The 27,191-nt window shown below is 43.5% G+C and overlaps 1 protein-coding gene across 5 annotated transcripts in view; it reads left to right on the top strand.

Annotated features, from left to right (window-relative positions):
- Positions 1-19,387, top strand: part of DPF3 (double PHD fingers 3) — a 163,650-nt gene extending 144,263 nt beyond the window's left edge. For all 5 annotated transcript variants that reach the window (XM_064424454.1, XM_064424456.1, XM_064424455.1 and 2 more), the window contains 3 exons: positions 6,887-6,999; positions 8,274-8,355; positions 9,393-19,387. In XM_064424454.1, coding sequence (XP_064280524.1) covers positions 6,887-6,999; positions 8,274-8,355; positions 9,393-9,463 — 266 coding nt within the window. In that variant the 3' untranslated portion in view covers positions 9,464-19,387. The remainder of the gene's footprint in view (positions 1-6,886; positions 7,000-8,273; positions 8,356-9,392) is intronic.
- Positions 19,388-27,191: the final 7,804 nt, after the last annotated feature.

Below are 27,191 nucleotides of genomic sequence, written 5' to 3'. Positions count from 1 at the left end.
AGCTCGGCTTCAGGGGGGAGCACAGAGGGATGGGCCTGTGCCCCAGATCTGCCCCAGTCCAAACCTCTGCGAGATATGAAATGGAGGTGCAGATTTCAGCCTGTGCCAGGCAGTTTTGGAAGGGCAGGTGTGCCTGGCTGGAGGGGGACACCCACACAGCAGCAGAAACCCTGGCAGGGCTCCTCCTCCCTCTGAGCACAGGCAGAGGGCCTGGCTGCAGCATCACCAGCCCAAATCAGGGTGCTCTCCCAGGGCAATGATTTGTGTGCACCAAAGTTAATTGCTGGCAGTTTTTAGAGACTTTTAAAATCTCTAATTTATTTTCATTTCTCCCTGCTAACATCTGTATGGCTGGATTGTGCATGCTGAGCAAGTGGCGTACTCAGGGAGAGGCACACACAGACCTATTGCAGTAAAACTGTTTTAAAATATTTCTCAAGGAGTTTTCCTGTAAGATATGGGGCATCTGCTGTCATGGGCATGGTGTGTGTGGGGTGATTTGGCTGGCAAACCATTAGGAAGCCCAGAATAACTCACTGCTTGTCCCTTTGCATGCTCCAGAGGTCACCCCTGAATCCCACCCAGCTCCTCCTGGCACCCTGTGCCAGACAGAGTTACACTGCCTTGTCCACAGCCAGTCTCCTTGGGTGCATGTGGGTCTGTGCATACACATGTGTGCATATTTCATTTTGGTTTTGCACACGAGTGGCCTGAGCCGAGCTTTGCTCTTCATGTACCCTCTGTAACCCAGGCTCCTTTTCCCAGCTGATGCTCTCCTTAAAATGATTTCAGAAGAAATTATGCAGCATTGTAGAGTCAAAGCTATGCATGAGTAGAGCTGGTGAGTGGACTTTCCTCAAGCAATGAAATTTTCTGGAGAGTGCCTGGAGATGAGGGGTCTTTTGGCAGGAGCTTACTCCTTTGCTCCCCGTGCCCTTTGGTGTTTTCATGGCTAAAGAAACAGCAGGGCAGTGCAGAAGAGTGAGCTGCAAGTGCTACCTGCCTCACTCCACCATTTTATAACTTCCCCAAGATCCTTGGCCTTGCTTTCAAACACAGGTCTGTCCTGCCTTCTCCAATTACACCTGCCAAACTGCAGCTGGGGCTGAAGCACTACCATTTGCACAGGGGTTTTATTTATCCCTTGGGCGAACAATTAAGTGGGGCTCTCTTGTATTGGTGCCAAATATTGGAGCAATTGCTTGTAATTTGTATAAGTTCTTCCTCTGGAACTGGCAGTACTGAGAAACAAACCACCACCTCCGGAGTGCAGCTGGCCACCAGTCCTGGTGCTAATGCAGCAGAGTGCCCCTTCTCTTTTTGTGGACTCAGTTTTAGCTCTGTCCATGCTGGCCAGAACAACTGGAGAGCCAGAAAATGAAATAATAGGAACTGTAAGCTCTTCTACAGCTGAGTGGTTTCAGAGATCCATCAATTATTAAAGGCATTAATTCTTCCACAATTACTGGCACATTGTGACATATTAGAATAGAGGAGAGTTGGTTTCTGACCAAATCAGACCAACCAGACTATTCAGTGAAACCACCGAGTCCTTTTGGACTCGCTTCTTTAGCAGAGTTGGCAGTGCTGGAACACACTGGGAGAAACAGCTTGGTTTTCTCACTTCAGCCAGGACACAGAAATTCACAGTGGTGATATTTCCTGTCCTGTCTGATAATAGTGAACCCCGATGTGGTGCCTATGAGACTTTCTTTTGTTTGTTTGTAGGTTTTTCTTAAGAAGCTGGATTCAGTAGGGCCCTGTACTGAAGGGGGTGACACAGGAGCTCTTCACCTGCAGCCTCCAACACCTTCCCCTGCCCTGGCTGCCAGGAGAGCTGTTTTATTTTTCTATAATGAAATACTCCTGCTTCTCCATATCATAGAGATAGTGTGGCAGGTGGTGCCTTGGATCCTCACCCCATGAACACCTTTGAAGGCATCTGTTCATGAGTGCCTCCATTTGAGCAGGCAGGCATATGTCTCTACACTGTAACACCTTCACAGTGCAAGATGGGAAGGGCCAGGAAATGCCAAGAGCTCCCCAACATCATCCCTCAGGAATGTTTGGTTTTTTCTGAGAGTTGCAGATTCTTGAGCCCTGGGATTCTGGCAGAGCCAAGTTCTTCAGTGTGCTTGGATAGTCTGAGTTTTAAAGGGCCTTTTCTAATCTGACTAGTTGACACTGTATATCTGTAAGCAAGCCTTCTTAGACAGACAAATGAAGGGCATATTTTTAAATCATAACCATAAAATTATATCACTTATTAGAATGACAAATTTCCCTTATTTTGTACAGGTAATGGTAATAATTCTGTCTAATGATGGCAGTGGCCACAAGAAACCTTATTCAATCTTAGCAGGAGGAAATTAGGCATTTTCTTTGCATGTAAACTTCCATTATTTGGATGGGGCTTCTGTGACATAGGCCATTATATCTGTAATATGTATTTATAGTTGTTTAAAGACCTGAAAGTTTATGGAATAAATCTGATGCAATATAGCCAGGAGGCCTGTGAGTTTTCATCACACTATTGATTAAAAAGCCCACCACTACACTGTGAAGATAATGGAAAGAATTGGAGACTGGGTAAAAATTCCTTTTATTCTGTATAAATAATTTCACATTTGTTTTAAAAAAAGAGTATTTGCTTATTTTTCCCCTCAAGATAATCTCTGCCTTTGTTTGGAAAAGGTTATTGATTGGATTGTTAACTTAAATAGTCTGTGGCGGGTGTGACAGAGCACATGGCTGCAATTAATCTTGCAATGCAGAATCCATTATTGAAAAAGCACTAATGAGCCGTTCTAAGGCCTTCACTGGTCACAGAGCGACTGGAAGCAGCAGATTGCTCCTGCCCTTTAATGTCAGTTTTGGTCTTTAGTGTTATACAGCCAGTGTAAGCAGAAGAGATTTTTGGATATTTTTAGGGTATTTATGTTAAAATTATCCTTCCCATCAGCCTGCAATTGTAGCAGGTGCAGGATACAAGGAATGGTCTCTGAATGTGCTTACCTCCCTGCTTCTCTGACCAGATGTCTGGTGGACATAATGTACAATTAAAGCCAGTGGCATGTGAAACACTGATGTCACTATAAAATATGGCCTCAGTCTCAAAGTTCAGATCCAGAGGAGAGTTTTGACAAAGATGAGGGAGCTTTCAAACCTGATCTGCACCTTAAAATATTGTTTTAAGACAAAGGGATGAGCTGTTTAAAACCTCACTGCAAGTTTTATTGTCTCTGTCTGTTGTTTATAGCTATTGCAGCATAGCAAAAGTTTAGGTAGAGAATAGTTATGGTAGATTAGAAACCGTCAATGTTAACATATTGCCTTCTCCTTCAACAGAACTGCTCCCAGGGTGTATTTTAGAGGTCTGTCTATTGACTTCGGTGACACCATAAATATGTGTTACTTCCTCTCCCTATTAGATCTGCAGAGCTGACACAGACTGGTGAGAGTGACCCAGGGTTTGCCAGGGTGGAGCCACCACCTGAATTATTAACTGGGTTTCAGCTGCAGACTCTGCTGCACACCTTAGCACAGCAAACACTGTTCATCACACAATTAGGTGAAATAAGACTGCTTCTCCATCTTAAACACATAGCAAGAAGACTTTCAGCTCTCTGGCTTGTGTGCTGCCACAGTGTCTGTCACTTGAATCACATTTTGGACTGCTCTGTGTGTAAAAGAAAATTGTGGCCTGAAGTAGCCTTTTTATTTTTAAGAAAAAAGAAAGGGAATTTGAATCTACCTGTAGTAGCTTGCCACACAGGACTTTGTGTTCAGGTATTCTGACACGGAAGGAATGCTAAGAAGTTCTGTGATATCTAGCAGGGATGGTGTTCACTAACACTGCCTCAGGAAGTCTTGGATGTGTGAATTTTCTCATACCATGTAAAACACTAGGTTTTGAACAAAAGTACCAGGAAAAGAAAGAGATCATGAAGAAGGAGAAACCAGGGAGGAAAGGAAAAAGAATTTTAATATTTTGAGTATCTAGTGGCATGCTTGCCATTTACTACAGCGCCTCACCGTGCTGATAGCATAAGTAAAAATAGTCTTTCCAATGACATTAAGTTGGCGTCATGGTACCACAAGCAATGTTGTTTAATGTGAAAGAGCATCTGACTTAGAGGCTGAAGAAAGACATTCTTTTTACCTTACACATGGTATAAGCCCTGGGCTAGCAATGAGCAACTTGCAGCTATGCAGACTTGTAGTCACAGTACTTGGAGAGAGAGCCTATTGGAGTGAATGAATTGGTATGTTCTTGCAAAATACTTCTGCCTTGCTACTAGAAAGAAACCACTGTGGCCCTTACTCTAGTTCTAATTTTTCTAAGGAATCCTCAACCCACAGGAGACCATTTCTTTTAGGCTTGTGGTAGGTGTGGTTCTTAAGAAGTGCTCTGCAATATAGGTAGGATGTATCACTTCAAGGATGAAGCACCACTGATGTGAGACGCCTCACAGGAGACCTGCAGAGGTGTTTTTGAGGCAAATGAGGAACAAAACAGGCAAGACTGATAACTGGAAGAGAGCAGGAATGGCTATGAAGGGACAGAGATAAAATAGTGAACAGGACCTGACCTGCATGTTGTGTTGGAAAGGGAGGGTCCTCAGCTGAACTCTGCAATGAGCAATGTGTGTGCACAGGCAAGTGAGCATGTGAAGATGTGCATGCATTTAGCTGGGATTTATTTCTGTAAGTTTGATCCCATTCTTTGTTTCTTTTCAAATGTGACTGAAGCTATTTAACTCTCTGATTAATTCACCTCCCTATATGAGTTGTTTTCTGTGATATATTCCAGCACTGTACAACATTTCTGGAAGCAACTCTCTGCTGTTGGGATGAATTCCTCACTGATGTGTAGCATGGCACATTTGTTCTATTTACTGGTGTTGGAATAAGGTTTGCATTCAATGTAAATCAGATCTGGAGGAACATTTCAGTGTCATGTCAGGTTCTGCTAGTTTGGTACTATCAGAAAGTATATGTGGTCCTCTCAGCAAGAAAAGCTATCTTGTCACATCTCTTTTTGCTTAGTTGCAGTTTCACGGCCCCCAGAACTTTAGTTGGTCCACTGTAAATTTCAGTTAAAAACTGTCACTTGTTTGTGCTGACATTTCAAGGGCTCCAGAACCCTGTGATCTTCTTAGCCCATCTGAGCTCATCAGTATTGTCAAGATGTTTCTTTATTCAAAGGCTTAAGAGTATTATGAGCAATTTCATTGATCCCTCCTTCTCTAAATACCTCATTTATTTTCTATTAAATTTCTTTAATAAATATGCATATACATTTCTTTGTTGGACAGGTTTATTTGTTGTATCACAACCATGCAAATATAACGGGAGAACAAAAATTCTTATTACAGCATTTGGTGGTATCATGGACACATAAAAGAAATATATCCCCTACAGCATTACTTCCTTATCCAGCAATTCTCAGCAACTGTTTGCTTCACTAGCTGGAATATACAGAAACTTTTTTTAGGGTGGTGATGGCTGCTGTGATGACACAGTAAAATATACTGATAGGTCTGGTAATGAAGATGACACATCTGTGCCCACATCTACCATAGACATGCCTTTTTTTTCTTATTGGAGACACAGCCTTTCTTTCTCCACTCTTAAAAAGGCACTTAGGCTGGTGGAAGTGGAAAAGATTTTTTCCAATCCATTGGTTGCAGTCTAAGAACAGCAGACTGGGTAGAGGTGAAAAGCCTCATGCAACTTATGGTGCCAGTTTCTAGAAGAAACAGGCAACAGTGCAAGATGTGCATTCCTGTGTTCCTAGTGTTTCTGCAGATGAGCAATTGACTCTCCCTGCCCTGACTAGGCAGAGTGTTAATGTTTAAGTGTGTCAGAGAAGGATGCTAAATGTGGGGCTTTCCAAGAAGGCAGGCAGGAACTTATTGCAGGAGACGTAGGCAATGTCTAGCCAGGTAAGGGTGGTTTGGGAGTTCAGTACTTTATTTCAGCGGTGTGTTTGTCTTGTTTTGTTTTGCAGAAGGAACACTGATCCTACCTTTGGTTTGTTTGTTTGTCTGTATTTTCCCCTCCAGAAAGCCCATTGCTGACCCTGCTACTGTGATACCGCTGTTTTGCAAAGCTGAAGTCGACACGCATGTAGGGGCGGGGGTTGTAACTGGCAATTTGTCCTTCCCAATTAGATGTGACTGTTCTGCTAGCTTTCCCTTCTTTATTCCTTTCATTTAGTTTATTGTGGGAATTGGCTTGGGATTTTTTTTCCTTTCAGTTTCCTGTTTTGATCCTGGAAGGTTAGCTGTGCAATTTGGTTTCTTCTGTGCCAACCAACTTTAGTGGCAGAGCTCTTAAAAAAAAGTAAAAGCTATATCCTTCCATCCCGTCTTGCGTCTTCTCTGTACGCTACTGCTTCCATTTAAGCAAAGTTTACAGAATTTCTCAACCCATTTGGACACCAGGAAAGGAAGCTGTGAAATAGAGAATAACCTCATTTCCACCAGGTCCTTCGTTCCGGTCGAAACAACGCTAATTGAAACTGTAGTCCAATTTCTATTAAGACGGATGGTCTCTCTCTGAAATTCGGTTTGTTTCTGATTTCATGCTTTTTCTTGTTTCCTTTAAAAAAAAAATCCCCACAAAAAACAACTCAAAGCCAAACCATTTTTAAGAGCTCTGAATAAAACTGCTTTGCCAATGGGGTGGAGATGACTCTGATTTTCTCTTGTGCCCGGCAGCGAAAGGGTTAATGCCTGCTTTCCTCTTTGGTATCTGTTAGTTGCAGCCCATGTTGTGATCAGTCCATGTCCATGTGTGTTTTGTTCCCAAATTTAATACTGGTTAATTAACAAGCAATAAGTGAGCCTTAACAATGACCGTTGTTTCCGATCTTCCTCAGGACACCCGACCTGCCTGCAGTTCACCACAAACATGACTGAGGCTGTTAAAACCTATCAGTGGCAATGCATTGAGTGCAAATCCTGCAGCCTTTGTGGGACCTCAGAGAACGATGTGAGTCCATTTACCTTTTCATGCAAATAAGCATCACTGCAAGCTGCTGCTGTGCCCACCCTTGAGCAGCATGTGGCACTGGTGTGGGTCCATTCTTTTACTTCTGCTTCTGTGCATCTCCAAGGAGGAGCCATCCCTGAGCACAGAGATTCTCCCCAGTGTCCCCATTCAGCCACTGGTCTCTGCTGAAATTACCAGGGGTATCATATAGGGCCACTTAAGATGCTGATACTTGTGGTTTGTGTACTTGTTCAATAGAAATTAGCTGGGGGCCATGAATTCCTGTTGCAGGGAGCTTTCAGCATGATAGAAGTAGATGTGAATACATGATAACCCAAGAGAGGCAAGTATGCGCCTTCTGTCCCTGATTTTCTTTACTTTCTTGGTATGATTTTTTTAAACTTAATTACAAGACTTGGGAAACATGAAACCATTAGAAGTGGGATGGCTAAGCCTCACCTAATCATCAACTCCAGTGATTTCCAGAACCTGCAGCTGAGCAATGTCCTCCCTCTGGGGTTTGCAGTTAAAATCTGAATGCTAAGGGTCCTTGGCGGCCTGTAAGAACCTTGGAAAATTGACAGTGGCTGGAGAACTTTGGAGGTGATTAGCTAACACTATATTCCCTACAGCAGAATAAATTTTAAGCCTGAGATTTTGTTTTTGCTTAGCATAAAAAAAATCTGAACCCAGGGAGCTTAGGAATCACAGGATACTTCAGAGCAGCTTTTTTCACCCCAAATATATGAAAGAATTGCAGACCACATGGTGGGGTCATGTAACTTCCATCTGTTTCACAAAAAATTTACTCAGCTGAGTTTTGGAAAACTGTCTAAGTCAAAGGCTTCCTCTGAAGAAATGAGATCAGCACATGGTGACACTGGAGCCCAGCAAAGCCTCTCCTCTCAGAAGAGCATATCCCCAGCATAACAGCTTTTACTCCTGCGTCATGAGGCCATCTAGGACTGGAACTCCTCCACTTCTCATAGTGATTTTCTACTTAGAAACTGAGCTGTCTTGTGCTGAGAGAGGCTTTCTGCAGCCTCTCAGGAATATGGTGGCTAATCATGGATGAACAAAAGTGATGCTTGTAGCCTTTACATTCCCAGCAGTCTCTTAGTCTCTGTTGTTGCAGCTCTGCATTCCCAGCTGAACTTTGCTGGTTATCCTACTTAAGTTTTCATCTTGGCAAGAGACTAATTTACATAATTTTCTCTCTTTTCCTCTCCTTCTCTCCCTGTTTCTCTACTGTCTCTCCAACAAACCTGCCTCAGGACCAGCTGCTCTTCTGTGATGACTGTGACCGTGGCTATCACATGTATTGCTTGAATCCACCAGTCTTTGAGCCCCCAGAAGGTAACATATGACTGAAGTCTGCTTTGAAAATCACAATAAAGTCTTTGTGGAGAAGGGAAAAATTTCAGAAAGGTGTTTTGAACCATGCAGGGTTAAAGAAACAGTTGCGAAGCAAAGGGAGGTAGCACTGGAAAGAAACAAAATTAATAGATGTGATCTGTGGTATCCTATTTCAGTCTTGCCTGGTCTCCTCCTCTTCCAGAAATGGTTCTTTGGTGGCTCATGGGTACCTGTGGATGTCCCACATGTCACTGGTCACCTCAATTTAGTCAACTGGATTGAGCACCTGTGAAATGTGACTTTGGACTTCTTAAGAAGTCAAAGTCCTGGAGAGAAAACCTAGACAGGGAGGTCCTCTCTGGAACATCTGAGAGCCTGTTGGCAGGAGACTGGATTAAAGGGAATTACCTTCCTTGCTCTATGATATGTTTCTGTTTAGGCAGGGTGAGGGTTTTGTGGTCTGTATTACATTTGGCATGCAGTTATGACCTCTGCAGGGGGTTCAAGTGGACTATACTATGACTGGTTGGAGTTTGTCCAACTTCAGCTGTGGAGCAGAGGAACCAGTCTCTTACCACTAGAGGTTCTCTGACTAAAATCCTCAGAGCAGTAGAATTGGAGAAGGAGTCTTGTGAGTGCGAGTGACTGTGGTTTACGTGAGGGGCAGGACAATAATAATTACAAATTAATCAGGCATTCAGGAGCTAATGTTTGTAACTTTGGTAAAAAGTAAGCTAAATCAGGAGGGGAAAAATCTTGAAATGCAGCTAATAATTATCTAAAGGTTTCTGTTCCACTGGGAAGTGGTTTGTTGGAAGTGTGAAAATATAAAACACCTCATTGCAATGCACACCCCAGCAGCATTGCAGCTCATGTAGAAAGCCTATGGACACAAAAGCAAGGGCAGCAGAGTCTGCTTCACAAAAATACAGGCAATTCCAATATTAGGAATATCTCATATACTATTCAAGCCAATCTTGACAAACTCCGAGTACCTGGATTTCATGTCATTCCTATAAGGATTTCTTCATTTGCAGGGAGCTGGAGTTGTCATTTGTGCCAGGAGCTGCTCAGAGAGAGAGCGTCAGCTTTTGGCTACCAGGCCTGAGGAGCTCCAGCAGTCAAGAAACACCTTGCTCCTGGTGTTGCCATACCAGCACAAAATTCCCACCCAGAACACAAAGACACGACCCACATCCAAACGAACGGACACTCAAATACAGGAAGAGGTATCTGTGGTATCCACTGTCACTAATGCCAGACCTCCTGGGCTCTGCTAGGACTGTGTACTTTCCCAGTGATCTGGATGAAATCTCTTCACTGCTGTGCATGGTTGCTGCTTGCCATTAACAGGCTCACATGTATCATGGAAGGGGGAGGGTTGTTGTACCAACGCGGAGAAGTCAATTTTGTGTGGCCTTGTGCTTTCTGTTTAGTCTTTTGTTTTTAGTGAAAAAGTAGTAAGATATTTCCCAAGGAATTATTGGTGAGTACTTCAGCTGGGAGCAGCACCAGGTGTTTCTCTTCAAAGGCTTGACTGGAAATCTCTACCACTCTGTAGATGCATGGGTGCTTAAGAGGGGTGCTCTGAGAGTTGTGTTTAGTTCAAGACTTCCCAGTTCATGAACAGCACATTGTCACTAGGAGAAGCATTGATCAAAACTTTTTGGGGTGACACTTTCTCCATTGAATCAAATGCCCTGATTTGGCAGATGATTAGGAATCTGTTTTAAGTGTAAGGAAGTGCAGTGCTGTTATGTACACACTTGATGCTTAGAAATGCCTTTGGTATTCAGTGTATTCAGGCATGCTGTCCCACTGCAATGCCAGCAGTATCTTCCAGACACATAATTTCTCTTTGTTCAGAAAATTCTGAGTGAAAAGTCTTATGTATATGCAACTGACTTTCTGTTTAGCTCAGAAAATTGAACAAAAGAAAAATTCTCATCTTAAGTTGATCATAGAAAGCAAAAAATTGTCAGCTTTCCAAGCAATCTTTTGTAAGTTGCAAAAAGAAACAATTTTGGCTTAAGGTCAAATGAAGCACTTTGATTAATTTTTTGAAATTTCTAAACTAAAATGTTCTGCAACTGAAAGCTGCATTTTCTGGGCATTGCCTAATCCAGGCTTTCAGCATTTCCAAAGTGTTACTGTTTTTTGTCAAAGTAATTATCAAGATCTAACTAAATTTCCCAATATTTTTCCTCCACATTCTCTACAACTGCATCTTTGGCCAATGACAATTTGTCTAAAAACCTTCCCCACCTCTAAAGAAAAGGATCACTTGCTGAACCTAACATGAAAAGAAGAATTTTCATAATTATTAAAAAATTTAAATAGGAATAGTTCTACTTTATTTAAACAAAGCTTTACATGTGACATGAAGAAATTTTAAGTGAGACCATACATTGAAAAAAAAAAAATATTGCAGTTGAATCTCTTTGAATAATTTAAGAGATTACTAGGAGAATGAGTACATCAAATATTTTCTAAAAAATACATCTTTAAGGTTAAAAACTCTGAACTGCCAAGTAGCCCAGAATAACCATTTTTTTGGGCATGATGTATATCACTTTCTATGCATAGATTTAAGTGGGTTTATAATATAAATTTATGAGAGCAGCATGTGACTCATGTTGCTGGTACAAGTAGGTAAGGATACTGAAGATTATATTTGGCATGTTTATATTGGTTGAAATGCTTCTGCAAAATGAAATGTCCCCAAACACTTGAAAGACATTGTGAAACAATATTGGTGAGCTATTTTTTCTTCCTTCTCCTGCTAATTACACTTAGTTAGGATGAGCTATACTGACCTAGTGCACTTTTTCCTCATTATTTAGATAGTTTCTTCCCCTTTTGTTCAGCTTACACATCAAAAATAGCGGTGTCAGCTTCTGGATTCTCCCACCTGATGTTGCAGCCTCTTCTCAGGCTGCATCAGGAGTATTTTAACCTGTTAGGAAAAAAAAAAAGTAGAAAGTATTTATCCTAATTGTATTGGACCAAATCTCTCCTGGAGCAGCTGCACTGGCTCCCTGTAAAATTCATTCAATAGCTTGTGCTTTCCATGTGACAGCCCTTCAATGAGCTGAGAACACAAAGAAATTTGAGCATCAAGTCTGGAGAGAGCAAAGTGGAAGCCTGTGCACTTGCAGCAGGTGTCTGATACCTGTTGGGACAAGACCCTTGAGCAAATATAAAATAAAGCATCTTCCTCCCAGTCTGGAGCTGCCCTGGCCCTGGGGAGCACTTGGAGGACACAGCTGATCTGCATGAGCATTTACACCCATTGTTGGTGTGGCTGAACCCTGCTGGTCTGGCATTTTGGGACCATCACATGGTTCAGTCTGATACAAAATCCTGTTGCTGTTGTGGCCAGGAGGGCAAGAGTGTATTCACCAGAGACACCACTGGACTCTCTTACAGAAAATGGGTGTTTTGGGAAGAGTGACTGGAAATGAGAAGTTGTGTGCTGCAGGAAACTTCTGTGGTGGTGCTGCTGGTGGGATCAGCAGATGTGGGTTAGTGTTTGGGCTGGTCCTCAGCTACCAGGACCTGGAGACTTCCATCAAAGTCACCATTGCCTTCCAGTGACCTGGTGTTTACACTGACCTTGGAGGAGTAGGACAATGTCGGCTTTCCTAAACAGAGAGGACATGCATGTTGTTTTGGCCTGTGTGTTTAGCAGACACTGGTAGCTCATCATGTGAGTCTCAGGTAGCCTGGTTGGTGGAACCAGCTGGTGCAGAATTTCTGGTCTCCATCCCTTTGACAGAGACATTGCTAAAGGAGCTGTGTTGTCTGTGCACACCTGCTTTCCTATTTTGTGGTTTTGATCCAGAGCTGTTTTTTCTTCCCACAACCATTCTGCAGCCAACAATATCTTTCATGTTCAGAAACACTCCTCTGTGGCCTTGCTGAGGTTTCATCACTAATGAGGTATGACAGAAGGACAGATTGCTAGATCTTCAATGCCAAAGCATTGTTTGCCATCTGAGATCAGTGTGACAGGGTGCTTGCCCACAGTGGACCAGCTGTGTTTCATCTCTCCAGCTTTGTGCTGTGTAGCCAGGCAGCTCCAGGTAACTTTGGCAGCAGATTAGATACAAGCTCTCCTGTGTGGAGAACTTCCTCCAGCTACAGCCTCCCTTCTTCACTAGCTGGGTCCAAGACAAGGGGCTGGAATGGACCTCTCAGTGACATTTTTAGCATGCATTCAGAGCAATCTGTGTTGGTACACTTTAGAATTACTGACTGACCTCCAAGGTGAAAAATGCACCAGCTTTGCTGAGATGTGGAGAGGTTGTGGCACTACCATGGGGGTGAGGAAGAGGAGTTTAGAAAGTCAGATAACTGACTCCCTGTCACCTGCTGCCCAATGGGGATAGTCCTCCTGCATGACTGCTGGGATGTGTGACTGGGGCAACACCATCTGCTGTCAGGCAAATCCTGCACTGATCTGGTCTGGCCACTGAACAGTGTGAGGGCTCTGGCTCAGTGTGCTGCTCTCTCTCTTGCTATGGCAGGACATGCAAGTTTGTTGGCAGTCCCTGGGGTGAACAAACTCTAGTGTTTTTCAAAACTCTTCTGTGTAGGCAAGGCAATTAATATTTTAGCACAAATCAGGGCAAACTACCAGGAGATGGTAGATCCTGCATGCCTCAAAGACTTCAAATCAAGAATGGACAGATTCCTAGATGTATTTTAATTAAACACAATCTTATTTAATCACAGGAATGTCTGACTGAAAAAGGTTTGTGCTATAAAGGAAGTCAGGCTGGATGATGTAATTGTTCTTCCTGGCCTTATTATAAAAACAGATGTTTACTGTGGGAGAGGATGTATTTAAATACAAGTGTGTCTGCATAATGGCCTTAAAATATGTTAGTTAAACATGTGCACGTGATCCTTCTACTTTTAACTCCTTTTGGATAGCCTAAAAAAGGTCATTTAGAGAAAATCATCTTTACTGATGCAGTAAATTGCACATTACCTCCTTCATGCCCACAATGGCATCTACTTTGGTATTGGCTACCTCGGGCTGTTCCAGAGACTGAACAATTCAGACTGTATTGTGTGAAACCATGGCTTGCCTCTGGCTCTCCCTCCATCCCATTTGTGTGCTGCTCTGCCCAGTTTTCTGTCCATGGTGGGAAGACTGGCTGGGGAGGGCAGCACCTGCAGGGGCAGACTGAGAAACCAGAGGGGTGGAGAAATGACCACTGAACAGGGGCATCCAAGTGGTACCACTGAGGAAGTGAATTCATGTTGCCAGCACAGAGCCTCCCACATAGCTTGGAAAAGGCAATACCTTTGAGAAACATGAGATGGGTCCTAATCTGCCCCCAAACTGTGCTTCCATAGCTGTGTTGTTGCATCATGTTTACAGTGCACAGAGTTTACATTCTGTAAACGTACCTCAGACCAGCTCTTGAGCTAAGAAAGCCACCATTAAGTGTGTTCTTTTGAAGCAAATGTTATTCTAAATAACTTTGAAATCATGATTTTTCATCTCTCTTTAGAAGGAGCTTAGTCAATTCTGCCCCAAAGGAAGATTCTCCTGCACCATGCAGTGTTGTGGGGCTGTAGCATTTTCTTTACACCTACAGCATGTGTTTTGACAGGGGTCATCTGGGAGGTGAGGAGTGCATGGGAGTAGAAAGGAATATTAATTAAGCTTGTCACTGCTAGAGGGATAGTGTGCATTGTGGGCAAGAAAATTCCAGGTAGAGCAGGACATCATTTTTGTGTGGAATGAATTTATTTTTTAAAAATGTGCTTTTGAGAGAACCATAATTATTCGTATATCGAAGTCTAATCTGGCAAATTATTTCATACAAAAACTAAGGAATAACCATCAAAAGAGTTGAAAATTATTGTTTCAATCTTTTTAGAAAAAAAATCACTTCAATATTTGAATTTTAAAGTTAATATAATTTACATTGGAAAAAAATCTGGCACCAGTCTGTGAGGGAAGAAAATGTAGATCTTATGGAGGATGTGAGTAAAATATAGATTATCTTTTCAATGTTGTTATGGGAGGCTGTGGGATGATCACAAGGAGGTCATCTGACATTTTAACAGTTGACCAGCTCTATAATTTTGGGAAAAGAAGTTCTGTGGAGAGGAGCAGGCAGACAGGTCAGGAAGGCCCTTCTCTAAGCAGTTCTGGGTTCATTATGATCTTACCATCTCCCACTTTTACATGACAGGAGGAGGGGAGTGAGCAGCTGAGCAGGGTGACCACGGCTGCCGGGCAGGAGCAGGGGGTGCTGCCCCAGCCCCCCAGTAAGGGGTGTCTGCAGAAGGAGCCCCCAGCCAAACTGGCAGGGATGCTCAGGGACTGAGGGCCAAAGCTGGAGCTCCGTTCCCAGCTGCTGCCCCAGATGGGGACAGCCAGTCCCACAGTGCTGGGGCTGTGCCCAGCTGCCCATCACAGGGGCACTCAGATGGGCTCTGGGCCAGCCTGGGAGTGGGGCATTCCCCACACCCCACCTATGGGGAGTTATGAAGCATGAGGCTTATTTCCACTTACAACAAGGATTGTGGCACTGTCATGGGCAGGTGCTCAAATCTGTGCCTCGCTTCTGGAGAAAAGGCAGGATGGCAATTCTTAGCTGCTCCTGCTCCCTTGGAGCCTACAAACAGTGTGCAAGCCCTAAGTGCTGCTATTTACCACAGTGCTGCACTCCCAGGCTGTGGCAGAGCAAGAAGAGCCAGATCTTCTGGGCTGTTCCTTGCACCATTTATTTCTGCCAGCCGCAGGCCCATGACACTGCCTGGGAGATAGGAACATGTGACATGGCAGGAGTTTGGATGCAAAAGATCCAAGACCCTGCAGAAGGAACAAAAAAGTTTAGTTGCTGTAGCTGTGCTTCTCTTCTGTTAAAAGAGGGCAGGAATTGTGGCTGGCAGGCAGCCAAATCCATCTTTGGTGGTGAGACAATTACTAACAATGACCTCCAGCCACAGCAGTAGTTAAATGGCTTTTCAGGGCAGGCACCAAACCTGGTCTGGTTTACATAGATAAACTCAGGTTTGCTGGAGGGGCAGGGAGAGGAGAAGGGTGTCTGTGGTTTGAAGGGGACTGATTTACAAGTGCAGCCCACCCCCATCTTGTTCCCCTGGCTCTGCAGGCTCAGGCAACGTCCCCACTGTACCAGTGCCCGTGCCATCGTCTGGGGCCAAAGCATCATGTCCCTGCTCCTGGGAGCAGTTTGCAGAGTGCTGGCACTGTCCCAGCTCTGTCTCTGGCAGTGCTGCCTGGGGCACAAGGTCTCACTGCTCTGCAGGCAAGAGTGAGAGTGACAGGCAGTGTCCTCGGCCCCTGGGGTCAGTGGCTGTCTGGAAGGAGGCAAGGCTGCAGGCTGTGCAAGCACAGTTCTGCTGTCCTGATGGCCAAGCCTTAGCACAGGCTGGAGGAGAGGTGCATCACTCTCCTGTCTCTCCAGCTGCACTGCTGGGGTGTTTGAACATCCCTCCACCACTGTGCATTGAGGCACTTAACTGAGGGGAAAGGGGAAGGTGAAGAAAAGCAAGTGCCTCCAGGGGACAGAAGGGATTTTAGGTTTTACCCTTTTATTGTATGCCAGTGAGAATGCCAGGCATTTAGCAGCTGGGGAATCGAGCCAACAGTTTATTAATATTTGTTGTGTATTTCTGCCATGTTGGGTGAAAATGTAAAGTGTCATTACATTAGTGCATTTAGAATATATGTTGTTACTGATGTTTTGAAATGAGAAAACTACTATTTTCAGATGAGCTTACTTTGCTTTGTGTGCATGTAGTTAAAAATAAAACTCTTCATACCTGAAAATTGCTGATTTTTCAGGTATTGATATTTTTTTTAAGACTCCTGTCAATCTAGTTATCCATCTGATTCAGTTCATTGTAACAAACTATAGGTTTCACCTCCATGGTGACTCAGGAAATATTTCATCTCTTCCTACTTTCAGGAGCTAGGGAGAGAGAAGGGCAGGTTTCATTCTTTGTATTTGGAAAGACTGATAAGGATGACACATTCATTTCATCTCCTTTCCATGTCTTGAATGATTGAATGGGTTGGCTGGGAGAGCATTCCTTTCTGTAGTGATCTAAGTGCTGCCATGGCTCCCCTCTGGATGAGAAGGCACAGTTCAGCATTTTGTCCACTAGTATAGGACTCCTCCTGCTATTACCATATAAGACTTTGGAACTGCTAATTCTCATCAGGGATCCTTGTGCCTACAAGATAAGGTCTTCCATTTCTCAAGATCTTCTGCTTGGAAGGCCAAACCCCCTGCTGCCCATGAACTCTGATGGAGCACAGATCTGTTTCCAGCCCCAGCATATGCTTCTGCTGGACACAGCACCACATTTGGATGCTCACAATGTACTCCCACTGCAGAATTTGTGAGCAGCAGTGAAAAAGGAAGTATCTGCTGAAAAACAAAGGACAAGACATGAATGTTATATCTAACCTACTCTTCCTTTATAGCTCTCCTGGAGTGCAACACTAGAGATGTGCCCCTGCATACTTTTGGGAAGGCTGTGCATGAAGAATTTCCAAGTGTCATCTCCTTTGAACTTCATTACAGAATACCTTTCCTTGTTCATTCTCATTTTCTTAGAGTATTTCAGAGACAGTGTATAGTAAAACTGATTTGAAAGGTTTAGAACAATTCAAAAATAGACAGGTCCCAATCAAACCATCAGCTTTTATCTTTCCCTTAGAAGTGTTCAACAAACCTTTGATCACTGCAGAGAATCAAGCTTGTGTGCTTATTTAATCTCAACTCAGCATCAGGGCCATACAGCAGTTCATAAAGACTTTTCAGTCATAAAATATTCTTTTAAAAAAGCGAGAGATATCTCAACGTTACCTTGTTGGCTTTCCATTTCCTCTGCTGCAGCAGAAATCAACAGTTTTACCTGTTTACTTAGACTTCCTTCCAGTGCTGCAGCCTGGGTCAGAAGTGATGGGCTTAGGCCTGGAAATAATGTATTTCATTGAACTGCAGATGTAAAGAGAAACTCAAGAGTATTAAGTAAATGGTAATCTGTGCAACTCAGTCAGATCTTCTAAGAACCAGAAGCTTGTGTACATGCTAATTTATTGGAGCACCTTTTCTTCATCTGCCACTTCAGGTTGAATGTGCCATTGGTATACACTTTTTTTTTCCCACTAGAAGTGATTGAAAAGAAAAACACAACAATTAAAATTGAGGGTGAGGATGATTGAGTTACAATCTTTGCTGTTCTTCCTTTATTTGATTTGAGACAACATTGTCCCCATTATTCTAAAGCAAAATAGAAGGAGAATGAATCTGTGACATCATAGCACTTCTCCCACATAAAAGCTGTTTTGTCATCATCTTGTAAGTTCACTTTTAAAATGCTGAAGTAATGATCTATGAATAGAGACACAGCCTTGCTGTGTGATGCTATGGTATTCATTTTTAATTAGGAGATTTTAAGTTTTATACATACACAAATTCATATGTGTATCACCCTAATATTATTTACTGTAAACATTGCTCATGATTTGGAATAGATCTAGAGTCCTATAGTAAGTATTACTGAAAAAGAAGGAAAGAGAAAATCCTACTTGTTTCGGAAAGATGTGTCAGAACTCTAAAAAAATAGGGCAAAACATTATCCCTTACAACTTAATCTGAATTGTATTTGGAGCATGACTTATCAACACATAAAAGAGAACCAGTGCTCTAAAATGTGGGACTGATTCTCAGCTGCTCTTAGTAACATTCATCCACTGACTTTGTGTTTGGCCTGGTATCCTTAAAGATGCCAAATCTAAGTCTTGGACTTTAGTTTTTATGAAAAGGTTTGTGGCTGCTTAATAGTTGAGCACACTCAACACATGCAAGAAAACAGTTATTTCTGTCTCTAAGTCTGGCCTGTTTATGCCCTGTTCTGGCTCAACCTGGCTCCAGTGATGCCATGTCACAAGCTCCAAAGGAAAGTGAGAAATCTCAGCAAAATATAATGATGGAACAGTCAGCAAACAGGGCAAATTTCTCTCTGACTTCATGGAGTTTGAGCTTGTTTCATCAGTTTTCAGTATACTGCCTTCTGATTTTCTGTAAACAACTCCTCACTGCTAAATCAGAAAACTGTGGACAGCAACGTTATCTTCCTCACCTGTATGAGCCCTCACTTCAGCGAGCTCCATCCTCCCCTCTCTTACTGATTTCTAATCTGTTCTGGTATTTTTGATCTCTCTGTCTCTTCACATGAAAATCTTTTCCAGCCCCTCTCATTTTTAGCACCTCTCCCTGGAGTCAGTCCTCTTCAGCATCATTTGCCCTGAGACAGCCACCCAAGATACACCACAGGTGTTTCAAGCTTTACTTCCAAGCTTTACTTCTCTCCCAACAGTGTGTCCTGACAGTATGTCTTTGCTTTTTAGCCATCTCATGAGTAGGCCCATGGGCATCTCTGGGATAATTTTCCTTTGTGATTACAGCTCATCCAAAAGGAACCTATTGCAGCCCAGCAAAGCCATGCAGCCTTGCTGCTGGCACACACACCCTCCTTCCCCAGTGTTCCAGCTGGGGATGTGGTCAGGCTGCCCGTGCATGAGATCACATCCAGCAGGGCTACTCCCTGGAAGCCAAAGTGTTGCTTAGTAACCCACTCATGGAAGTACCAGAAGCATTTTTCAATCTGTCACATTGGCAAAGAACACTGGCTTCTTGATTTAGAGGCATTCTGCTGTGCGTGGCAGGGCCATGCTCCATTATCTTGCATCCAGCACTATCTGCAAGCAAGGAAACGAACCTCCCTTTTAATGGAGGGACTGGGAGAAGATGGGGGTGTGAGGCACAGAAAATATTTTCCTTAGGAATGTGAAGCTTTTAGCTGCTTCTCCTGGCATCTAGTCCTCATCTTAACTCCCTTCCCATGGGAGATATTCTCTGCTTATGAAATGCACTCCAGGGTCCTATAGCAATTGGCCAAACAGGACCCTGCAGCACCTTCATCTATTATGAGACATTACTGCAATAAAACTTGGTGTGTCATACAGAAACTGGATGAGGCATTGCAATATTTATGCTGTAAGCCTCAGTGTCATGGACAATTGCTACAGAATAATGTATGTCTTTTCTTAATGCAGTAGAGTCACAGCAGCTTCAACAGAGCACACTGAACACAGATCATCTGTGATTGCATGGTTTCCTCAATTATTTTCAAATTATTGTGTTACAGACACTTAAATGAAAAATATCCTCTCATTTAAAATAGACCATAAAGGCTCTTAGGTTACTCCCCCGTTTAAGAACAATTCAGTCTGAGAGCAAAACATCCAAGAACTGGGTTCTGACTTGAGAGGTTTACTCCTTTGTCTGGCACTGGTTTATCATTTAAAATGGCTTCAAAAAGTAACTTGAGGGCCTTTATTTGAGGTACCTTACTGAATTTTCTATTGCATCTCCTCATTTTGGAAATGAAAAGGTATTTTAAACAATGTCTAGCTTTGAGCTCTGGGGACCAGTTGGACTCTTCCCATCCTACTTCTTGTTGTCAAAGACAGTAGAACCGTACAGTGTGTCCAGCCATGGCTTCACCCATTTCTCTGGCTTGCCTCCTGTTGACAGATTGTGTTCTGGAAGCCCTCTGCAAAAAAACTGAAGGGCTTTTAGATGGGTCATTGAAGGTCCAGGGTAGTCTGAAGATGAGGTTGTTAGACAAATGTACCTAAGGGCTCTTTTGGTCTTTGGAACGTCATTTACCTGGGGTGATGCTCAGTGTTGCAGTGATGAAATCTGCAAGTTTCATCACATTTTTTCGTGTAAGGCCTTGTCAGTGCAAGGCCAGTGACATGCACAATAGTCGTGTGCTAAAGCTTGGCTCAGCATAAGGATGAAAAAACATCCTACAGTTTCGGAAGCTCCTGATTTAATTTCTGAGACCTTTGGAGGAGCTGAGTACCTTTCTGTGCTCTTTCCCAGTCTAATAAATACATTTGGCTAAGGGATAAAGAATCCTTCAAATTTATTGTATGTAGTTGTATTTTTATTGTGCATAGTTTAAGAAATACAGAAAGTGGTCAAAAAATGCTCCTGATGACTGACTAGCATAAGAGCATTTGATGATCTGCTGTGGATCCCAGAGCAGAAGTATCTACATAACAGAAATATTCAGAATGAACTGTTTTCTCTGCGGGGGCAGGGAGCATTCTTGGCAGGGAAGCAGAGACTCTGAAGGTTTTAACTCTTAGAACTGGCTGTGCCAGCTCAGAACTATGGAAAGTTAGCCATTGTGATGCTTTGCTCTGTGGAAAAAGGATTCAGAGGAGCACTAAGTGTACAATGCATTATTGTTTTAAAAGAATCAGGGTATCTGTTTCCAGTGTTTTCTAATACATTAACCTTGAAGTTTGTTTGTAATTAAATAGTCTAGCCTTACCAGTTAGGCACTGAAGCAAGAGACTTCTTGTTACAAAGACAGTGGGCTAGGGAAGAGCAGGTGTACTGGGTAACCTCTAGGCAATACTGAGAAAGCACATCCACTCCCTGCACTCACAGGGGAGAACACCTCTTTCTTTGCACTTACTGCACATTCTGCATCTTAAAATTATTTGAGGTGAGAACTATTTTAGAGCAACTGAGTTAGCTACAAAGCAGGAGATGTTCCACTAGCATTAATTCTTGCTTGGGTTTTGAGGTTTCTATCTGCTTATATACTCACAGTCTTCTTTTCAACATTAGAGGATGCTCTAGATTACTTCTGTCTCACCTAACTGGGATCTTCCTGCTCTTATGGAAACAACAAATTGTGGGTTGGAAGCTGTCCCACTTTCTGGCTGTACATACCCCTATCTATACAACATGTATGTGTATGTTGAGTGATTGCATTGTAGTGGCTTTTGTAATGCAATAACTGTGGTGTCAAGAAAATATGGTTGGAGAAAACTGCACTTACAAATTAACACGAATAGAAAATCAAAGTCACTAAAAAGGCAATACAGCAGAAGAATTCTTACTGTGAGCCACCACCACGTTTTCCACAATATGCCAACTTCTGTATCCTCTAAATAGCCTTTTATCCTCTTTGCAGCAGAGGTGAAGTTTAATTTTGTGTCTGTACTCTGAACTGGAGACATTGGTACTCAGTCTTTCCATAATGTGCTGATGAATTGAAATGCTAACCTAGTCATGGGTTTGCCAGCTTCCATAGCTTCCCACTAAAATGATGCAATGCCAGTTGGTGAATAGCCTGGAGGAGTTTTGGGTGCTTACTGAAGCATGCCATTGAAATGTTGGTCTTCAGGACCATGAGGTTTTGTATCAATGCCTATAAGAAAAACCCAGCAGTCTCAGACGAACCCAAATGTCCTATTAGTCACACAGCAGGTACAGAGACAAGCCAAAACAACTGAGTGAGGGGAAAAAAATAAGGGCTCCTGCCTGAAGAAAACCCCACATACCACTCTCATTTCAGAGGAAAAACTCTTCTGTGACCAATCCTGGGTGACAAGTAGGTGGGCTCAAAGGCTGGAAAGACCCATTTCTGTAATGTGTTTGTCACTGTGTCTTTGGTTCTGTACATGTACCAGAATAGGGGAAAATGCCAGTCTTTCTTTCAAATTCCTTTTCAGCTTTGTACACTGCCTCCGGGTTGCCTGTTGCTACGCCCTGTGAGGCCTCATTGGAGTGTACACTGTCTTGCTTGGTATTTGTTTACTTTTGGCGGCCACAGATTAAGGTCACAGGTTTGGGAACCAGTACATAATTGTAAGGACAGCTTCCTGTGTTACTTTTTCCCCCCTCTTCCTCTTTTGTAAAGTGTGACCCTTTCTTTGGAACTCTGAAGTGACTGTATTGTTACAATGTTTGTATGTAGAGATTTGTTTTAACATGGCTTGTGTGGAGGATCTTTGCTCTTCTTAACTCACATTCAGTTTTATTAAGTGCTTGATAGCTTTGCCAGCCTTCTGTGGGGGAGGAGAGATGATGGGGTGGCTTCAAACCTTGGCTTTTTTTAAGGGAAATTTGCCCAGCTTTACCTAGAGCAGTATGAGAATCTGGGGTGCTCCTGACTGTTCTGCAGTCATCCTGATCTGATTGCTTCTTGGAGACAGAGATCAGAAACCCTCAGAAAAAAACAGTAAATGCGCTAAGCCAGCACTGACCAAGAAGGCCCATCAGTTTGTCATGCATGGAAACCTGCATGGTGTTTCACCCTGCCAGAAGGTGTCTGTTGAGCACAGAGTGAATCATGGCAGCTCACACTGCTCTGCAGATGCCAATGGAGCCACCACAGCTTGCACCAGCCAAGGATCGGCCCTTCTGTGTTTTGGTGGTTAGGAAACCTGTGAGTGAAATCCTACCGAGGTTTGAGAGGAGAGGAAAATGGTGTTGGAAGCCTCTCAGCTTCACAGGATTTCTTTGGTATTCATACACATTTGCAAGAATGTATTCCAAGCATCTTGTACTGTTATTAGTAACTTGTACTGTAGTTTGTTAGCAGTGTTGACTACCTACATAGCTAATATTCTGTTGCAACTTAGAAAACGTGTAAACAACTGCAGAAAACAGGAGTTTAGAACTTGTATGTACTGTTTTTTTTTTTTTTTTATATTAAAGCACTTCAATTAAAAGTTCAAGGAAAAATGCTTCTGCAGCCTTTGTATCTGTTTGGATAATAGATGAGTGGAAAGAGATGGGAGTGCCCTCTTCCCAAGATCTTCCCTGTTTGCTTTGGTATTAACCAAAAGAGATGGTTTAAATTTTGGGAAGAACTTTGTGCATTAAAGTTTATTCAGCAAACAGAAGGTGCCAGCAACCTAGTCCAGAAGACATTCTAATCCTACGGAGTCCCTACGACCAAGGCTGAAGCGTCTGAGGGATGGCTGAGCCATCGCCGAGTGCTGATTCACACAGTGAGTATCTGCAAAAGAGGTTTTAAACGGGGAGCAGTTAATGAACGAGTCCATGTGTAGTATATTACATTTCCTTTATTTTTATCACGAAGTCCCTCAGAGATCACTGGAAGCCTTTCACAAGTTCATGTGAAAGTGAAGGAAAAACATCCCCAATCCAGGGTTATTTCAGGGGCACTGGAAAGTGGTGGGTTTAAGTACCAGCAGAGTTGTGTTGGAAAACAGCAGCACACACAGGCAACAAATGGTCCTCACCACACACCCCAGAAACTGTTTCTCTCTCCTCCCTGCCCCCTGGCCCCTTTCAATGTGCATATCCAAATACTTTCCTGGATCACATCACTGTGGGATCAGCGTGCATAAACAGACATCTCTAAAGCAGCTTGTGATTTGGTGATCTCAGCCCAGCTCTTAGTAGCCAGATGCCCATAATATGAAAACAACCATCAAAACTGTCTCTTTTGCTGGCACTGTTTAATCAAAGGGACAATGGGAGAGAATGGCAGTCTTATTTCTACAAAGAGCCCTTCAATGTCAAATTTGCCATACAGTAGAGTAGCATTCACCTCTGTGGCACAGACCACAGCCACTCCGGAGGGGAACAAAAGCTCTCAGACAGCACGCAATTAATCCAGCATCTATTAAACCAAGCACGGGTAATTTTGAAGGAACGTAACAGATTTCTGCTTTAAATTATTCTAAGCACTATTTTTTTAACTCTACACAGTATGCGCAGCTCAAAGTACAAACCAGAAGGCTCTGTTTCTGGCAGCTGTTGTCTTCCTGGTAGCTGTTTTACATCCCTGGCATCTCATAATCCTGAGACAAAAATCAAGTGAAACACAGCAGAGGAATAGCACTAAAATGCCTCTGGTTTTCCTGCTGCCCAAAGCCATGTTCAGGTGCTCAATGCCAGAGCAAACAATTAATTCCATTACCAAGGGAACTAATGAAATCTGGTTTCCTGTGGATTGATGACAAGATGTTACCTTGGTGCCAGAGACTTAAGAAGTTAGTCTTTCTGCCAATATCTTGAATCCAGATGAGGATTTTATCAGCACTAGTCTCTGGAATGGCATAATGAACTTTGAAATGGATACATTAAAAAAAAAAAAAAGATATATTACACAGCATACAGTGAGAGATGAAATCTACTGATGATGGGAATTTACAAGATAATTAAAATAAAAGATCAAAACAAATATACCTTGTCTGCTAAGTCCTAAAAATGGGACTGGTTCTTCTTTTATTTCTATAATGTCTGTCCCCACTTTTTCCAATGCAATGCTATTGAATAACAATGTGATTGCCAGTGAAGTGATTGCAATAAAAGACACAAAGTATTTGTAATAGTAGAGCAAAAGGTGTAAATAAATAATATGTTTTCACACAGGAGGAAAATTACTCAAAGATCTAAGATGGACATGTATTTTTAAATATTTTTAGAAGTGATTTGGAAAAGAAGAAGAAAACTGAGGTGAGAAGTTTCCTGAGAATGAAAAACTGTTCTGGGCAGTCAAAACAAGAGTTGACTGTGAAGAGCTGCAGAAGTTTTTCATGATAATGAGGAACTGGGTTGTAAAATGACAGATGAAATCTAGTGTCGATAAATGCACAGTAATGCTTCTGGGGGGGGGCAAACAACCCTAATTATACATGCATAATGAGGGGCTCCAAATCACCCATCACTGCACGGGAAAATGATCTCAGCATTGTCGCTAATTTTGAGAAAATGACAGGTCAAGGCTGAGCAGGTGTCAAAAAAGCAAGTACAATGTTAGGAATAACTAGGAAGGGAGGAAAAAATAAAGACAAAACAAAACATCATTAAGTCTCTGCATAAATCTGTGGTGTGGTCCTGTGCTAGGTAGTGTTTGCAGCTTCTCCATGCGCCGACCCTCCCATCCCCACAGCCCAGAACACATCCAAAGAGCCAGAAGAGGCACAGGCAGAAAGAAGTGGCACTCTGGGAGAGCTGCCATGCAAGGAGAGAACCGGCGTGCTGGGACTCACTGGCTGTCAAGAGTGATGGCAAAGGAGAGACAGGTTTGCAGGTTTGCCAGGAACAAGCTGCCACAGAGAACAAGCTGCACTTCCAGCCCCAGCCATGCTGAGGCATCTGGCTCCCTGCAGCTGAGTAGGCACAGCCCAGCTGTGGGGTAGGAGCTCTATATGCACCTTGGTCCTCTTATTTGTGGCCCCCAAACTTCCTAGAGGTCATTATTACAGAAGGTTATCTCCACATCCAATCCCATACTTTGATTCTCGCATCTTATTTTAATAGAGTTTATCCCTCATCTCTGATTTATTTTCCTACCCCCTTAGTGTCTATCCATAGGGGGAGAAAATCTATTTGACACTTCAACCACAGTTCCTTGAGGGAGTTAAGCTGTGCCTGCTTATTTCATTCACTACAGTTGATAAAGATAATCAAACAGCTTGTGGTTGAAGGCTTCGCCATTTTTCTGGTACAAAAGCCACATGAAACAATAAACCAAAATTCAGCAAACTACACCTAAACTCCAGGTGGATGCAAGCAGCACACCAGAAGAGGGTGAACTTCCCATCCACTTCTGTGGGACCAGGATTTCACCTCTAAGTGTAGAAGCTTCCTAAGAAGATACAACACAGTGATTGCAAAGACTAAAGGTGGCTCTTCATCACAGCAGAAATCAATTCAGTGCCTTTTTACTACGTGCTCCTGCAATGCCCTAGTGCATCTATCTATTCTGATACCACAATAGCTCACTGTTGTGCAGCCTCTGCTTTAGTGATTTGTTTACATGCCCATCTTATTCTTGGGAAATTCGAATCCATAGGAACTGAAAGAGCATCCTTCCCAAGGCTGGCTGGCTGTGCTGAATGGAAGAAAGACCCATCAGTCTCAGAGATGTTTTGGAGAGCAAAGGTACCTCCCCAGCAGCCTGACCTTGGCAAGGAGACAGGAGACTCACCATTTGCGACAGGCAGCAGTTCCCTTTAATAAATATTTCATGGCAGAGAACGGCAGACTTGGGGAGAAAATGGAGGGCAGGGTTCAGCCTGTGACGCAAGGTGATGTGACCAGACCCTGTCTAGCAGGGCTGGAGGCCACCTAATTGGCATTCCCACGCCATGCTTACGAAGAGCACTCTGTAGTCCTCTGGGAACACAAAAATAATTAAAAGGCCCCTCAGCATGCAGTGTTGCTAATGGGCTATTGCCTGCCATGGGATGTTTTTGTGCTCAATTAGAGCTGAGCAACACAGACTGCTCAAAATTCCCATCTCCGTCTGAGAGACACCTGGGTGGACTGAGCCTCCTTTTCTGCTGCACGATGGCCCTTGTTGTGCATTGCCCTGCAGCGTTTGTGACGGGGAGCTGAAGGCTGGGGCGGCAGCGGAGCTCTGTGCAGCAGAGCAGAGCACACAGTGCTGCACTCAGGTGCTGCAGACAGAGCTCTGGCAGCGGGCAGAGCACACAGTGCTGCACTCAGGTGCTGCAGAGCTCTGGCAGCGGGCACAGCACACAGTGCTGCACTCAGGTGCTGCAGACAGAGCTCTGGCAGCGGGCAGAGCACACAGTGCTGCACTCAGGTGCTGCAGAGCTCTGGCAGCGGGCAGAGCACACAGTGCTGCACTCAGGTGCTGCAGAGCTCTGGCAGCGGGCAGAGCCCGGCGCTGCTCGGGCACAGCGCTCACCCTCGCAGGCCCGGGCACTCCGCGGTGGCCGGAGCTGAGGCAGGACTGCGCCTACGGCACAAAGCAAAGGCCCTGCATCCCCTCCAGGCAAGGCCTCGCTCACACATGACATATCTGTGTAGACTTCTGGCTTCTCCTAGCACAGTGCAAGGCTCAGTTGGTGCCAGGCACAGCTGCCTGGCAAAGAATTCCTTCAATATTCTCCCCGTTTTCTCTGCGCAGATCCTTTATGGGATGATGCTGAGAGACCTATCAACACCTTTTGTGCT

This window comes from Passer domesticus, chromosome 6 (assembly GCF_036417665.1).
Source record: "Passer domesticus isolate bPasDom1 chromosome 6, bPasDom1.hap1, whole genome shotgun sequence".
NCBI classification, from domain to species: Eukaryota; Metazoa; Chordata; class Aves; order Passeriformes; family Passeridae; genus Passer; species Passer domesticus.
This window is presented reverse-complemented; position numbering and strand designations above follow the sequence as displayed.